Source organism: Rhodotorula paludigena, assembly GCF_050403205.1.
Source record: "Rhodotorula paludigena JCM10292 DNA, Rt_paludigena_JCM10292v1_ctg13, whole genome shotgun sequence".
In the NCBI taxonomy this organism is placed as follows: domain Eukaryota; kingdom Fungi; phylum Basidiomycota; class Microbotryomycetes; order Sporidiobolales; family Sporidiobolaceae; genus Rhodotorula; species Rhodotorula paludigena.
The window spans coordinates 163143-178361 of record NW_027481445.1 but is presented as its reverse complement, the minus strand read 5'-3'; the positions used below and the strand labels follow the sequence as shown (position 1 = coordinate 178361).

Genomic DNA, 15219 nt, shown 5'->3' with positions numbered 1-15219 from the left:
CCAGTCGCCCGATGAGAGCGTCCCAGAACACCCGGAGACGAGCGACATATCACGAAGGGAGATTAGAGCAAAAGAGCGGGAAACCGCGAAAAGGCAAAAAGACTCTCTTCGTCCGGGAATTGAACCCGGGTCTCTGCCGAGTTGAGTCGCAGGCGACTTGACAAGGCAATATACTAGCCACTATACTAACGAAGACTTGCTTGTGGTGCACGCCGACCTTCACAATACTCATCAGCAATTTTCTGCTGCGGCGCCTCGCTTTCACGTGCGAGTCTGCGCGATGACGCTGGCGGACCGAAGCGGTTGAGCCTCGCGCTCGCTTCGCCCTTCGCTCCTGCTCCCCTGTAGAACTTGTGCTGCAGGATGGTGCTCAACAGCGGCACCGTGCGCCTGTCGGTCAACCGCGCTGCGCCCGACCAGCGCCTCTCGCTCTTCCTCGTGCTCCACTTCGTCTTCTGCTTCCTCCTACCACAGCTCTGTGCGTAGCCCTCGAGTAGGTGGGATGAGTCGTACTGACCCACGCATGCACAGTCTTCGTCATCCCGGCCCGCCTCTTCCTCGAGTATGTCGTGTGCCGCTGGTTCTCGCCCGTTGTCGCCATCGGCCGCCCGCTCGTCGCCCACTTCGTCGTGCGCCTCGGCCAGGTCTACGCGTGCGGGACTGTCCCTGCCGTGACGCGCATCGTCATGGGGTCCAACACGTCGTACACGTTGACGCACACCGGACCCGCCTTTGTCAAGGCTGGCCGCGGATGGGCTACCAAGGTCAAGGCCAACGGCACCGAGGGATGGTGGATCGCGCCGCCCAAGACGGACAGGGCCAAGGATGACGTCGTCCTGTACTTTGTGCACGGAGGCGGCTTCCTGTACGTTGCTTGCTCTTCCCTCTTGTGGCGCTTTTCGGCTCACCTCCTGTCAAACAGCTTCGATTCGGGCGCCAATTGCCACGAGTTCTTCCTCTCGGTCATTCAGGAGCTCAAGAAGAAGCATGGCCTCAATGCCTCGGTCTTTTCGCTTCACTACCGTGCGTCTCTTCGCATCAAGCGCTGGATGCATTTTGCTGATGCCCACTCGAACAGGTCTCGCCCCCGAGTTTGCCTACCCGACGCAGCTCAACGAGACGCTCGCCGGCTACCACTACCTCGTCAACACGCTCGGCATTCCCGAGGACAAGATCGTCCTCGGCGGCGACTCGGCCGGCGGCAACATCGTCGAGGGCTTCCTCCTCCACCTCGCCAGGCCCGCCAAGGAGATCCAGGTGCCCGAGGAGCTCGGCGAGACGCCCAATCGTCCTGGAGTGCGCTGCTCTTGCACATCTCACGCCGAAGCGAGACTGACTGGCTCTGCTTGCAGGGCGTTCTCCTCGTCTCGCCGTACCACAACCTCTGCTCCAAGTCGCACTCGCTCGAGACCAATTCGACCTTTGACGTCCTCGACTCGACTGTCGCGACCCGCGCCGCCTTTAGCTACATCGGCGCACTGAACCAGCTCCCCGCCTCGCACCGGTTCCGCCAGCCGAGCCTCAACCCGCTGTACCTCTTCGTCTCGCCGCAGAAGGACCTCCCGCACCCGGCCGAGAGGCTCCCTGGCGTGTATGGCTGGAGCCACATTCACGGAATCAAGAAGTTCAAAAGCCCGTACGTCAACCCGGCTGTCTGCGCCGATAAGGACTGGTGGAAAGAGGCGATGCCTCGCGGGGGAAAGACTCTGGTTTCCTGGGGTACGTTGCTTGCCGCTCTCATATGCGTGTCACTGCACGAAGCTGACGGGTAGACGTGCAGGCGGCAAGGAGATCCTCGCCGACGACTGCCAGTCGCTCTTCAACATGCTCGAGCGGGTGGGGTGCTCTTATTCTCGACGATGCGTTGCAACTCACTGACCCGTCCGCATGCCCAGTCCGGCGTCGAGCCGAAGAAGCTGGTCAAGAGTCTCGGCATTCACGACTGGCTGTTCCACGACTGGGTAAGTCCGGCTCTTTTTGCCTTCAAAGCAGCCTAGCTAATATAGTGTGTTCCCGTCAGTCCATTCCGTTCTCGTGGCGCACGAACGCCAAGGGATCGGAAGCCGACTTCTACTATGGCCGGAACGCCGTCGTCGACCTGCTCAAGGACGTCGCCTCGTCTTCCACCTCGGACGCTCGCGTCACTTCCGCCAAGTCTTCCGCCGTGAAACAGGGCACCCCGGAGATCCGCGCTCGCGCAACCGCGCCCAAGACGCCGTCAGTCCCGGGCGAATCCTCGTACGCAACCATCGCTTCGCACGACGAGCACATCTCGTCGCGCGCGCCGGTCGTCGCCGAGGGCGAGCAAGCGAGTATCAGGCGCGTCGACGAGCAGAAGGCGGAAGCGGCGCGGGCGAAGAAGGCGTACGAAGAGGCGCCGACGACGCGCGGCGGAACGTTTGCGCAAGTGGCGGCGCACGACGAACACATCGCTCTGGATGCGCCGGTCGTCGCCGAGGGCGAGGGTGCGGTTATCGAGCGCGAGAAGGCGGCGCAGGGGCTGTCGCATGCGCACGAGCACCACCAGCCCAAGCCTCAGCCACCGTCCGACGGAGCGGCGTCCGGCTCGGCGGCTGCGGCGGCGCCAAAGAAGGACAGCAAGAAGAAGAAGGCGTCGGCGAAGCAGCAGGAGTCGTCCCTTCCTACGCTCGGCTCGGCCAAGCCGAAGAAGACGTCGAGCGCCGACGGCACGAACGGCGCGCCGGCGCCCGCGTCGGGGCCGGCCAACGGTGCCGGCGGGTCGTACGCGGCCATCGCCAAGCACGACGACCATGTTGCGCCCGACGCGCCCGTCGTCGCCGAGGGCGAAGGCGCGGTGCTCAAGCCGCGCCTTGAGGACGGATCGCTTGCCGTCGAGAAGGCTTGAGGGGCAGCTGCAAACCTGAAAAATCCGAGGCGGCTTGGCTCCCTCGAGCTCGTCTTCTGTGTAGTATGCATTCCTCGTTGCATCAGTCGGTGCTGTACATGCGTACGGTCTTGGTGTATCGAGAGTGCTCCGCCGATACCCGCTTCGCCACTTTTGTTGATTCCGTCTGGCATGGCGGCTTCGTATGCGTGCAGCGCACTTACGAACAGCCTGTATGGTGCAACGAAGAGAGATCGGCACTGTGAAAAGGGAGGCAACCTGCTCCTCGTCGACGCTGTCGCTGGTTCCGCTCAAACCACAATGCTCGCTCGCACGGCGACTCGAGCAGCTCTACGGCAGAGCTTGAGAGCGTTCTCTGGTGCCAGCTCGCTGCATCGCGCTGCTCCCCTCCCTGTTGCTCGTCCTGTGCGCCTCTTCTCGGCAACCCCACTTGGTCGTCTCGACTCGCCGGCTTCGCAGCGTGAAGGCACGAAGGCCCCCGAGGGAACACTGAAAGACAACGGCGTGGCTGTACAGCTGCCGAACGGGACCAAGACGACCTTGTGCGCCCACTTCTACCTCGTCCGGCTTCCGGCCTCCATTCGCGCTGACCTTGCACGTTCGCCGTGAGACAGCTCGTACACTTGGCTGCGAGACCACTGTCGATCAGAGCGGTCCTACCACCCGGCAACCCGCCAGCGACTGATCGACACCCCAAAGGTCCGTCTCCACCGCGCTGCCTGCACCTTCTCGAGAGGCTGACCCACCAATCTTGCAGATCCCCGCCTCTTACCGGCCAGCCAGCGTGCGCTCTGACGATACGGGGCTTACCGTGGCCTGTCCGCCGAGTTCTTCACGCCGCGACGCGCTCCTGCTGATCCTGAAACTCGCGCAGGGCCAGAATCTGCCTTCGAGTCTTCCTACGAGTCTTTCTTTCCCTGGCTGTTCCTCGCCGAGCACGCGTACAACCCGCCGCTGGTGCGAAAGAACGATCTGCCCAAGGCCGGCGACTCGTGCGTTGTTCCGCCGCCTTTACCTCGACGCGAGACCTGACGTCCTTGCTCCCTGCCTTTCAGCAAGGTCCTGTGGACGAGCGACATTGCGAAAGATCTGCCAACAGTCACGTATCATGAGGTCATGTCCTCAGAGCAGGGGGTCTACGAATGGCTGAAGAGGATAGTGCGCTGGATTTATTGCTTCTTCCGATCGCCCTCTGACAAAGCCCTTCCGCAGGACACGTTTGGCTTCTCCCTCTGTTCCGGGATCCCGGGCACGCCGGAAGCCACCGAAGCGCTCATCCGGCGTATCGCCTTTATTCGCGAGACGCACTATGGCGGCTTCTGGGACTTTACGGCCAACCTGGAGCATGGCGACCTCGCCTATTCGGACGTCCGGCTCGAGGCCCACACCGACACGACTTACTTCACCGACGTGTGTCTATCCCGGCGCGCACAAACAAACGCAACTGATGGATTCGTCTTCCGCAGCCCTGCGGTCTTCAGCTCTTCCACCTCCTTTCGCCGTCTACATCGCATACCGGCGGGCACAACCTCCTCGTCGACGGCTTCCGCGCCGCCTCGGTCTTACGCTCGTCGCACCCGGAGCATTACGACCTCCTCTCCTCACTGCCAATCCCATCGCACGCCTCGGGGTCGGGTTCGGCGTCCCTCCCGTCTGGCGTTCACCTCCGCCCCCTGCGCCGCTTCCCCGTCTTCAACCACGACGAGGACGGCGCGCTCGTCATGGTGCGCTGGAACGGCGACGACCGCGGCGTCGTCGGCGGCGAGGCGTTCGAGGGCGCAAAGATGGACGACTGGTACGAGGCGCTGAGGGTGTGGGAGGGCATCTTGCGCAGTGAAGAGGCGCAACTCTGGACCAAGATGGAGATGGGCACCGCAGTCAGTGCGTCATCGAGACTCATTTCCTCCTGCCGTGCGCGCAAACCGTTGACGCGCACCTCGACAGTATTTGACAACCTGCGCGTCCTGCACGGGCGGTCGGCCTTCTCCGGCTCGCGTCGCCTGTGTGGCGCGTACGTCAACGGGGACGATTACCGCTCGCGGCTGCGCGGACTGGAGCGCCAGTTTGGAGGCGGTGACCCGCGGCGGCGGGCTCTCGAGCGCGTGGTGGAGCAGAGGTATGGCATCAAGCGGAGCGGCGAGGGCAGGGGCGGACCATGGGAGGACTACCTGTGAGCGAGCAGTAGACGGATCAAGCGGCTCTTGATAGAGACGGTCATTTAGGGACGAGGCGATGCATTGCGAGAGATTCAGAGCTCGACTCCTGCACAGCGGGAGAGAGGGGCAAATGCGCGACGTAAAGCAAGATTGCGAATAACGTCGGAAGTAAGGAAAGAGGAGAGAGGGAAGAACGTCCATCGAGGCGGTTTGGGTGCATAGCGCAAAAAGGGAGATAGACAGGGCAGGGCAACGTGGTGGGAGTCATGCGTAGCGGAAGGGGTCCGCGAACGAGGGGGTATCTGGGTATCTAGTGTGAACCAGGGGGTGTTTTGCGCTGAAGGAAAGTCGAAGGGATGGCACATCTAGGTGGGAGGCGGAACGACGGCGACGGTCATGCGAGCGAGTTGCTGAGGAACGACGGGGAAGGTGCGAAGGTGCGGGACGACATGGAGGCAGAGGCAAGGGCGGACGGACGATCATGCAGCGCCCATGCCCCAGCTGCTCAGGGTCTGCGGGAGTGAGACGGACTCGCGTAAGCTTTCTGCGCAAAGTGTGGCAGAGCATGGACTCAAACGCACCCTTGCGCACGTCTCGCGGAGATGCTGCGCCTTGTCCGAGTCCCACATAGATACGGAGAGGAACTCGCGGCCGTAGTGCATGCACGCCTCCTGGTGGAACTTGCCGTACAAGCGCGCCGAGATCGAGTTCTGCACACGTGAGCATACAATCAGTACAAGCCTCGACGAGACGCGAGAGAGGCTGCGCACTTTGAGCTTGTCACCGGGGTCCTCCTTGTCGGCCTTGGAGCGCTTCTCGAGCACCTCGACGGTGTAGGTCCATTCGTCGGGGAGGACCCACATTTCGGCGCCAGAGAGGTACATCTGGTAGACGCAGCTCGCGCGCACATCGTCAAAGCGCTCGGTGCACCACGGCTGCCCCTTCTTGCTCACGACGACGAGCGGCGCGTAGTGCAGGTCGTAGTCGACGACGCGGTACACGTCCTTGCCGCCACCGGTCGCGCCCGCGACGCCGAGGCCGAGCCCGCCGCCCTGCGCCGGGTCTTCCTGCAAGCGCGGGTCGGTCGCCGACTTGCGCCAGAGGTACCAGTTGCTCGGGCCGTGGTTGAGGTCCCACCGGCGGTCGAACAGCGCTAGGCGCGCCGACGTCGGCGAGTCGACCGAGGGCACGCGCGTGTTGACGAGCTGCACGAGCTGCTGCTTGCGCGTCGGCCAGTCCTCGGGTGCAATCGGCAGGCTGTCGTGCACGGCGCGCAGGTGCTCGGCCGCGAGCGGCTCAAACTCATCGGCCGCGACGCCCGCGAACGGGTCGCTGCTGTCCATCTCGGAGGCGATGCCGAGCTGGGTGCGCAGCTGCGGGAGGGTCGGAATGTCGGTCGGTGAACCGGTCGGGTCGCGCACAAAGCCGAACGAGGGGACGACGATGGCGTCGCCGCGCTCGAGGACGAGCTTGCGGATCTTCTGCTCCGTCAGCCGGCGGCGCAGGCCGCCGCTGGGCGTGATGCGCGCGTCGCCGACGAGGAAGACGACCTCGGTCGGGGCGAAGAACCGCGCGAGGTTGAGCTGGTAGTTGCGTGCGAACGGCTTGCGAATCATGCGCTCACGAGTCTTGGCGAGCGTGCGGTCCGACACGCTCGTCGGCGCGCCGACGATGTGGAAGTCGACGAAATGGCGGATGAGCGGGTCCGAGTCGCGCAGCTCGGCGATCTTGGTCACGAGCGAGGCGCGCGATGCCGTGTCGAGGCGCGAGTGAGCCGTCTCGAAGACCAGCGAGACGGGCCCGCGCCAGGTGCGGACAAAGGACGAGAGCATCGGCAGCCACGCCTCGTTCGTGTACATGCAGGCGGTGACGTCGTCCTTCTCCGGCTTGGACGAAGCGCGGAAGGCGAAGCTGTAAGCGAGAGCGGGTCAGGTTGATGTTTTGAGAGACTTCAGGAGAAAGAGAACGCACGGGACGATCTCGTCATGCAGGTCCCAGTGCGCCTTGTCGTGCATCTTGGAGAAACGGTAAGTATGCGTAAAGTGCGTGAGCGGGTTGCCTTCGGGTGTCTGCATCGCGAGGAGCGACGAAGGCTCTGCAGATCGAGGACTAGTGTGAGTGCAGAACGAGACAAGGGCTAAGGAAAGAACGCACTGTCCGGGTGGCCGATGCGCTGCACCGTCCCCCACTCCGGCACTTCGTCCATCGCGCCTTCCTCTTCTTCCACCAGCGTAACGGGCACTGCGCCCGCATTGCCCCTCATCCAGCCAAGACCCGCCTTTGCGCCCACGCCTTCTGCATACTCGCGAACGAGCTGCCACCCTTCGGGCGAGGCCGACGTCGCGGACGTGGACGGATAAGAGGTGGGGAAGAGGTAGGCTTGCGAGAGGGAGACGCTGAGATAGAGGAAGGAAAAGACGAGGTAGGCGATGAGGACGAGGCGGACGACGAGCGGGTATCGCTTCGCGTTCGAGGCGCCGTTTGCCGCACTCTTGCTCGATCCGTTGAGCTGCGGCGAGAGGCGCCCGCTCGTAGGCGGAGTCGGCGCCTGCAGTGGGCGGAGGAACCACGCGAGGATGGTGGTCGGGAGGCCGAGAGCGCGACCGACAAGCCCTTCAGGCTGCTCGTCCCGTCGCCGCTTGGCGCCTTCACGCACGTCCTCGTCGCTGCTGTACCCCTTCTCGGAGGCGGCCGCGCCCCAGTCGTGCGTCCGCCAGCTATTGCGCGCCGAGCCCGTCCCGCCGCCGCCGCCTAGCTGCGGCGAGAACGCGCCGACGTCGCTCTTGGGCGTGTTCAGCACCGACGACGTGACGGGTGCGCACGCCGACGTGAGCGACTGGTGGCGCGAGTGTTCGGACCCGGTCGAGCGCGAGCGCTCCATGTCCTGCGCCGAGCCCATGACGGATGCGTAGGACGGCGGGCGCGACATGGGCGTCGAGGTTGCGCCCGAGCCAGAAGCTAGGGGACCGAGGTTGTACGCCTGGTGCGAGGGCGAGTTTGCGCGACCGGGCGTAGGCGAAGGCGAGGCGTTTCCGGGCGAGGGCGAGCCTGTGTAGATCGGCAGCGGAGAGGCCGTCGTGCCCGAGGGACCCGTCACAGTGCTGGGCGTCAACCCTCGTGACAGTGAGCGGCGCATCGACGCGTCGCCCGTCGTTGCGGCGAGGAAGAACTCGTCCGTCTCATTGCTGCGGCGGTCCGTGCCAATGCTGCTGGCGCGCGAGCGTGCCAGATTCGACTGACTGCTGTCAATGCTCGAACGCGCGCTGGCAGTGCCGGTCATCTCGTCGAGCATGAGGCCGAGGCCGACTTCGGGGTTGGCGAGCGAGGGGGACGAAGGGTTGGTCGACGAGGACGGGGAGAGCTGCGACGACGTGGACAGCCCGGCAGGCAGGTGGCGAGTCGAAAGAGACAGCTTGCGAGCGCGCAGGCCTCGCCCGGGCTCGTTGGCGGACGGGGACGGTGCGGGAGGAGCGCGAGGAGGTGCGGGAGCAGACCCAGACGGCGAAGGTGCGGCCATGCGTCGAGTCTTCAGTGTCGCTTGTAGACCTGCTCCAAGCTATTTGCACGGGCAGACGGGCGCACAGACGCGAAAATGCGCAGCGAGAAGACGAACAAGGCGCGTTTAGCTCGGTGCGCACCAAGACGAAGCGGGCTCGAGCGGACTCGCGCGTTGGCGTGGACGTACCTTTGGTCTATCCTGGCCGGCCTCACAGCTCTGCTGCTCGATTTCACGCGTTGACGAGGCGGGGCGGCAGAGCGAGGGCGGGATGGAGTGCGAGGTGCTCGCTCGTGCGCGCTGGTTCGACAAGCTCTGGGGCGAGGCTAGCCGGTCTACAAGCGAGTGCGCGGTCTGCTCGACGCTGTGCAGGTGCAGCTGGGCGCGCTCGAGCTTGGCGAGAGGCGAGGCGAGCGGGTTCGGCCCTTCTCCGCGCGAGGGGAGCGTGCACGCGTCCTGAGCGTGTCTCGCCCGCGCGACAACAACAACAATCGCAGGCAAGGGCGCGCATTTGATTGCACGGTAGCGTTCTGTGCATTCACTTGCGCACGCTCTCGGTCCCCTGCCCGCACGCGTCCTTGTCAGTTGTGCACTTCGACTCCCGTTTGACTCGCTCCAAGTTGAGCAGGGCCGTTGCGCAGTGGGCTTTGACAGAGGTCGTGCGCAAATTGTACACTGGCCGCCCTTGCGGCAGAGCATCAAAAAGCGAAAGCCACCGCAACAGCAAAAAGATTCTCTTCGTCCGGGAATTGAACCCGGGTCTCTGCCGAGTTGAGTCGCATGCGACTTGACAAGGCAATATACTAGCCACTATACTAACGAAGACTTGCTTGGGGGCGTGTTCAAGCTGTGCACCTATGTCCAGCTTTGATCTTCGCTTGAGGCGCACCCAAAGTATGCCCGAGTTTGTCGTAAATTGGGCAGGTATGTGCCGCCCTGTGCCACAAGTGCGCGCTGAGCTCGCTGGTCGGGGGAAGTGCGGCGATTCCCGTCTGCTCCACCCCCTCTCGCCCGCTGCCTCGCTGACTGGCTGTTTCGCCATGCTGTCCTGTACACTTTGTCCTTCCGGTCAATCTACAGACATTGAGGATAGTTTACGGCGGCAGGAGATGGTCCTGTTGTCCTGCACAGAGAGTGCAACAGAGCGACTACGGCTTGACCTTCTCAGTCTGCTTCCGTGTGGCGGGACGATAGCCCTATCTTGTCCCTTTCTTTCTCTGAACTCTGCAGTGAGTACATTGCTTGCCCTACTATTTTGTGATGGAGAGAGATAAGCAGAGGGAGCTTGCCAGACCTTTGATTGCAAGACCTTCGAGACGACACGGTCTTGTCGCTCAGGTTACAAAAACGTAGTCTTCCCGTCGGGCTATTTCACCCGGCTCAAGCCAGCGCATAACACAAGCAGGCTGCAGCATTAGCCAAAGCGTGCAGGCGAGCGTGCCGAGCGGTGCGGCAAGGGAGAACGGCCAGCAGCGCGCAGTGTCTCCCTGTCTCTCAACCACCGCAAGTTGCCGCAGCTTTTAGCACTGCAACGCTGGGAACGTCATGTAGTCGACCAGCTACGAGAGGGAGAGAGGAAGAACTGCAAGGGAACACGAGAATGTAACACACGGACAGTACAAGCGGCGGGAGGCCAAGAGGCGAGTGCAAATCGACAAGTTCAGCCCCATTTACGCCTTGTGGTCCGGCCGCAGACTCCTGACGGTCACGCCCGCCCGCCAGATCTCTCTGGAAGCGAGTTAAAAAAAAAGAGGGAAGCGCAAAGAGGCGTCAGCAAGTGCTGAGCCTCTTCGCGCGAGCGGAGCGGCACGAGAGGGGACGCACTGGTTGTCAATCTCCTCGGTCTCCTTCTTGAACGCCTCGCGGTAGTCAGGGCGGCCGTTGAACTCGAGCGAACGGCGGGTCTCGGTGCCGTCGCGGACCGACTTGTAGAGCTTCTCGAAGACGGGCTTGTTGGCGGCCTCGAAGATCGGGGCCCAGTCGAGAGCACCGCGGCGGGCGGTGGTCGAGCAGGCGTTGTACATGTAGCTGTTGCGGGGGCGAAGCGGAGGAGAAGAGGAGGCGGGGAGAGACGGAAGGCGAGGAGGCGAAGGGCGAGGAGAAGTGCAGGAAAGGCGAGGGGAGGAGCCGAGCAAGGAAGAGCAGGAAAACGTAACAGTCAGCATGCGCACACAACCCGAAGGAGCAAGTCGCACTCACTCCATGCCGTACTGGCCGATGAGCGGGAAGAGCGACTGGGTCGCCTCCTCGACGGTCTCGTTGAACGCCTCCGACGGGGTGTGGCCGTTCTCGCGGAGAACCTTGTACTGGGCGAGGAACATGCCCTGGATACCGCCCATGAGGACACCGCGCTCGCCGTAGAGGTCCGAGTAGACCTCCTTCTCAAACGTGGTCTCGTACGCGTAGCCGGTGCCGACCGCGACGGCGATAGCACGGGCCTTCTCCATGGCCTTGCCGGTCACGTCCTGCCAGACGGCGATCGAGGCGTTGATGCCGCGGCCCTCCTTGAAGAGGGTGCGGACGGTGCGGCCCGAACCCTTGGGCGCGCAGAGGATGACGTCGACGTCCTTGGGCGCCTCGACGCCGGTGTCCTTGGCGTAGACGAGCGAGAAGCCGTGCGAGAAGTAGAGGGTCTTGCCCTTGGTCTGTCGCGCACGAACAAAAGGGACGCTCCAAGGTCAGCTCGATCCTCCCGCTGCCATAAGACGATCAAAGGCAAGTCGCACGATGAGGGGCTTGATGTCCTTCCACGTCTGAGACTGGGCAGCATCAGAGAGGAGGTTCATGATGATGGTACCCTTCTCGATGGCCTCGTTGATCGGGAAGAGGTTCTTGCCCGGAACCTGCCAGCCCGCGTGACGGTCAGCGGCTGGTTCACACAATTCGTACGAAAGAGCGAGTACGCACCCAGCCATCCTCCTGGGCCTGCTTCCACGACTCGCCGCCCTCGCGGACACCGACGATCACGTTGATGCCGTTGTCGCGGGCGTTGAGGCCCTGACCGTGGCCCTGCGAGCCGTAGCCGATGAGAGCGAGGGTGTCGTTCTTGAAGTACTCCTGGAGCTTGGGAAGGGGCCAGTCTGTGACGCGGCAAGGCGGGAAACGGAATCGACGGGGTCAGTTCCGGCTCGTTTGCGCTCGAACAACGTTGCCGTATGCTCCGCCCGTACTGCAGCAACCGCAGATCGCCCAGCTGCACGATTCAGCCGGAAATAAGCCGAACGGGACGCAGAGGTCCCTATCGTGAGCCGCGGGCAACCTCGGCACCTCGTCCTCCGTCCGCAACTCCGCCTCCTCGTCCGTTCCGCCGGTCGAGGTGCGGCCCAGATGCGCCCGCACGGCAGCAGCGCATCCGTGGCCAGCATCACGCAAAGTGTGACGAAGCAGGGCGACGGCGAAAAAAGTTGCGCTCCGCCGGCCGTCTCGTTCCTCCCGTCTGCCATCCCGCCGGGCGGATGATCGAGCGCAGCGATGCGTGCGCTCGGGGGTTGTAGCTCGACGAAGACGTACCGGCACGCTCGTAGACGGTCTCCTTGGTGCCGGCGAAGTCGAGAGTCTTGACGCCGCGGGTAGCCTACGAGAGTTGCGAAGCGAGGTTAGCGAGGTCCGCCTTGTACAGGCACTCGAGGGCAGCCTTGAGCAGCCTGATCGTGACGGGTGGGCGGACTAGACGGACCTTGGGCGCCTTGGGGAGGGTGCGGGCAGCAGCGACGAGCGAGTAGGCGCGGGCAGCCTTGGGCGTGGCCTGGCGGGCAGCCTGGCGGAGGGCAGAGACGGTAGCGCGCTGCATCTTGTGGAACGGGAGGCGGTGGAGAAGAAAGAGAGAGCGCGAGTGCCCCCGTCGATTATTCGTGCCGACGCGGGCCGCGACCGTCGCGCTTCCTGACTCTGGCCCTCCCCGTCTTGGCCGGCGGGCTACCTCCGCTCGCAATCTCCGGCGAATCCTCTGCAGTCTGTTCGTTGCATTGCGAGGGCCGCACCAACTTGCACACGGGGCGATACAGAGCGCGCACACATACATCGAGTCGGGAAAGAAAGGGAGAGGGTCCATCGAGGAGCGGCGCAAAAATTCGTCGTTCCGGGGCCAACAGGCTGGTATCGAGCGGAAAAGATAGCGGAGGAGAGGTCGAAGGTGGGAAGGGCATCAATCCTCAAAGCTGAGGAACGACGAAGTCGAAGCCCTGGTTCCGTTGTCGGGCATGGCAGCGCCATGTGCGAGTTGCGTAGACGTGGAGCCTGTCGGCACCGATAGGCCGTAGTGGTCGAGCCAGGGGGCCTGCGGGTCTCGCACGTCAGTCACAACGGTCTCAGAGCTCGAAGGATCAAAGTGCGGCGAGAGTTCGTACCTCAGGCTGCCCGGCAGGAGGACCAGCAGCGCCGCCGTCCGGTCCACTCGCGTTCGAGGCGGGAGATCCGCCGATCTGCTCGGCCTCCTGCTTAATCTCGGACGCCTGTCGATATGGGCGTCAGCGGATCAGCGTCGACCACTGAGAGGACAACTCGAACGCACGTAAGACTGCTGCTCGTACAGCGATGCCCGGCTCGAGCTGGCGTAGCTGCGGCGCGAGCCGCCGCTGCCGTAGCCGCGGAGGTTGTACTCGTCGGTGTACTCGTCGCCGCTGTCGCCCGAGCTGTTGCGCGCGGGCGGCGGGCCGTCCTGCCGTGCCTTGGTGGAAGCACGCCTAGCCGTTGCGAGCAGCGTCAGTGCGAGCGGGGTAGCGGGTCGACGTGGGAGAGGTAACGCACATGCGCGAGTCGAGCGTCTGTGCATCGAGTTGCAGCTGGCACAGCCGCTTGAGCGGGTCGTGACGAAGCGCGACGGCGCGGTTCTTGCAGCTGACGACGTGCGCGCGGATCACGCTAGGACGCTGCGAGCGCGAGGACAGGATCAGCGAGATCTCGAAGCTGCTAGAACACGACGAGTATGCGACACCTTCTTCTCGAAGCGGAATGCGCAGCCGTCGACGCAGACTTGGCCCCGCAGCCAGTCGTTGACGCGCTGCCTCGAGTCGGACGGCAGAATGTCGAGGTCATCGATGGTGACCTTGCAGTCTGTGGACGAAAGTAACTCAGCCCTGGCAATAAACACGAGGGGAAGAGAAGGAACGCACAGCTGCCCGGCGGGAAGACGATGACCTCGCTCCCGAACCCCTGGCGGCGCGCCAAGTCCTGCGCGTCGACGCCAGGTGAGACGCGCGACAGCTGCCCCTTGCGCCCGTTCCAGAGGTACGTCTCGCTCTCGCGATTGAGCGGCTTGAGCGCGCGCTTCGAGCGCCCGCCGCGCCCGCGCGACGAAGAGTGCATCTCGGGCGGGACGGCCGTCGCCGGCTCGGCCTCTTCGACGTAGTCGGGGTCGTCGGCGTACGAAGCGTTGAAGCGCCGCGAGGTGGTCGACGAGCCCGAGTAGTCGCCGTACTCGGCGAGCGACGCGGTGTGAAGGTAAGCCGGGCGAGGATACGGCGACGATGTCTGGCGCAGCTGCTCGCGCCTTGCCGAGAGCCCCGACTCGCTGCGAATCGATGCCGGGCGGGTCGGGCTGCCCGAGCGAAGCGACGGCGGCCGCCGCTCGTACGGGTCGTAGTGGAGCTGCTCGTAAGGAAGGTGTCGCGGGTAGCTGCTGGGCGTGCTGTAGCGCTGGAGGTGACTCGGCGGGATCGGGAGCTCGTCGTGCAGCGCCGGCGACAAGAATGGCTGGCCGACCGTCTGCGAAGGCGCGACCCCGTCGACAGTCTCGTAGACGTAGTAGGTCCCGGGCGGTAGGTTGGGCGGTGCAGACGTGTACGTTCTGTAGCCGGGCTGGGCCGGGTCGTACGCCTGGGTTGATCCACTACCTTGCGAAGCTTCGGCGGCGGCGAACGAGAGGTCGTGCAGGTTGGCGCCGAGGTGGTTCACAGCGGTCGAAGGTCGCGCGGCGTCTCCTGTCGCCCCCTCGGGTTGCTGACCGAGTCGGCCTTGGGGTGATCGCGAAGAGTCAGCACTGGACCAAACACTCGGCAGAGCGGGGCACGAACTGGCGAGGAAAAGAACAATCTCGGCAGGCAAGCTGCCGGGGACGAGGGTGGCCTGGGTTTGCGCTGCCGAGGGAAGGCGAGCGGCGAGTCAGCGTGTCGCAGCCATCGTCCGAGCGAGGGAGAGCGGACGGACACGACATGAGAATCGAGAAGATGTCTGTCCACGGGAGGCCGTACGTGCCGGAGGGCGTCTGGACGAGGAGCGAGTCGCCGTGCGGACCGGCGCCGAGCGACGACGGGAGCGGGTAGTCGTAGGCGTGCGCGTGCGCGTGCGAGTGTGCGCTCGTGTCGGGCGTCGAGTCGGCCCAGGAGCAGTGCGACGACGAGGCGGCAGACGACGCGATGCTCGACGCTTCCGAGTGAGTGCGCGAGCGCGGCGAGGCGAGCGCAGGACTGGAGAAGGAGAAGCGAGACGAACTCGTCGTCGTCCGCGCGGTCACTGCTGCGTCCGCAAAGACAGGAGACGCCGTCGGTCCGCCGAACTCGGCCCCTGAGAACCCGTCCATCGTGCGGACGAGTCACCCGCTCGGTACGCGGCGACGCTCTTCTCTGTCGCTCGTACGCGCGGTACGAGATGGCCGACCAGGCGGCAAAGTGCACGGCGGCGGCGGACACGCGAGACAGGAGACGGCGAGCACGAAGCGAGGTCAAAGCGTCGTGTCGCTCAGAGCAGTAGGTGAGCGCAGCCTC

At 64.3% G+C, this 15219-nt stretch overlaps 5 protein-coding genes across 5 annotated transcripts; 2 read left to right on the top strand and 3 right to left on the bottom strand.

The window, feature by feature from the left end:
• Positions 1-363: 363 nt before the first annotated feature.
• Positions 364-2866, top strand: JCM10292_002756 (uncharacterized protein; the record flags this gene model as incomplete). The annotated part of the gene is made up of 8 exons (XM_076648112.1): positions 364-478; positions 532-865; positions 923-1023; positions 1079-1296; positions 1353-1719; positions 1781-1836; positions 1896-1961; positions 2021-2866. 8 exons carry the CDS (start codon positions 364-366, stop codon positions 2864-2866), a joined length of 2103 nt encoding a protein of 700 aa, XP_076506335.1.
• A 300-nt stretch (positions 2867-3166) lies between these two features.
• On the top strand, positions 3167-5040 carry JCM10292_002755 (uncharacterized protein; the record flags this gene model as incomplete). Its single annotated transcript, XM_076648111.1, has 8 exons — positions 3167-3408; positions 3481-3565; positions 3624-3684; positions 3741-3858; positions 3922-4024; positions 4079-4276; positions 4333-4747; positions 4811-5040. 8 exons carry the CDS (start codon positions 3167-3169, stop codon positions 5038-5040), a joined length of 1452 nt encoding a protein of 483 aa, XP_076506334.1.
• A 461-nt stretch (positions 5041-5501) lies between these two features.
• Positions 5502-8539, bottom strand: JCM10292_002754 (uncharacterized protein; the record flags this gene model as incomplete). Its single annotated transcript, XM_076648110.1, has 5 exons — positions 5502-5534; positions 5604-5732; positions 5793-6933; positions 6994-7117; positions 7177-8539. The coding sequence occupies 5 exons, from the start codon at positions 8537-8539 to the stop codon at positions 5502-5504; spliced, it is 2790 nt and encodes a 929-aa protein (XP_076506333.1).
• A 1649-nt stretch (positions 8540-10188) lies between these two features.
• On the bottom strand, positions 10189-12308 carry ILV5 (ketol-acid reductoisomerase; the record flags this gene model as incomplete). Its single annotated transcript, XM_076648109.1, has 7 exons — positions 10189-10246; positions 10343-10546; positions 10718-11163; positions 11245-11361; positions 11426-11598; positions 12029-12092; positions 12195-12308. The coding sequence occupies 7 exons, from the start codon at positions 12306-12308 to the stop codon at positions 10189-10191; spliced, it is 1176 nt and encodes a 391-aa protein (XP_076506332.1).
• Positions 12309-12662: 354 nt separating this feature from the next.
• On the bottom strand, positions 12663-15035 carry JCM10292_002752 (uncharacterized protein; the record flags this gene model as incomplete). The annotated part of the gene is made up of 8 exons (XM_076648108.1): positions 12663-12794; positions 12865-12969; positions 13029-13200; positions 13265-13386; positions 13452-13570; positions 13630-14469; positions 14530-14592; positions 14663-15035. 8 exons carry the CDS (start codon positions 15033-15035, stop codon positions 12663-12665), a joined length of 1926 nt encoding a protein of 641 aa, XP_076506331.1.
• Between the last annotated feature and the right edge of the window lie 184 nt (positions 15036-15219).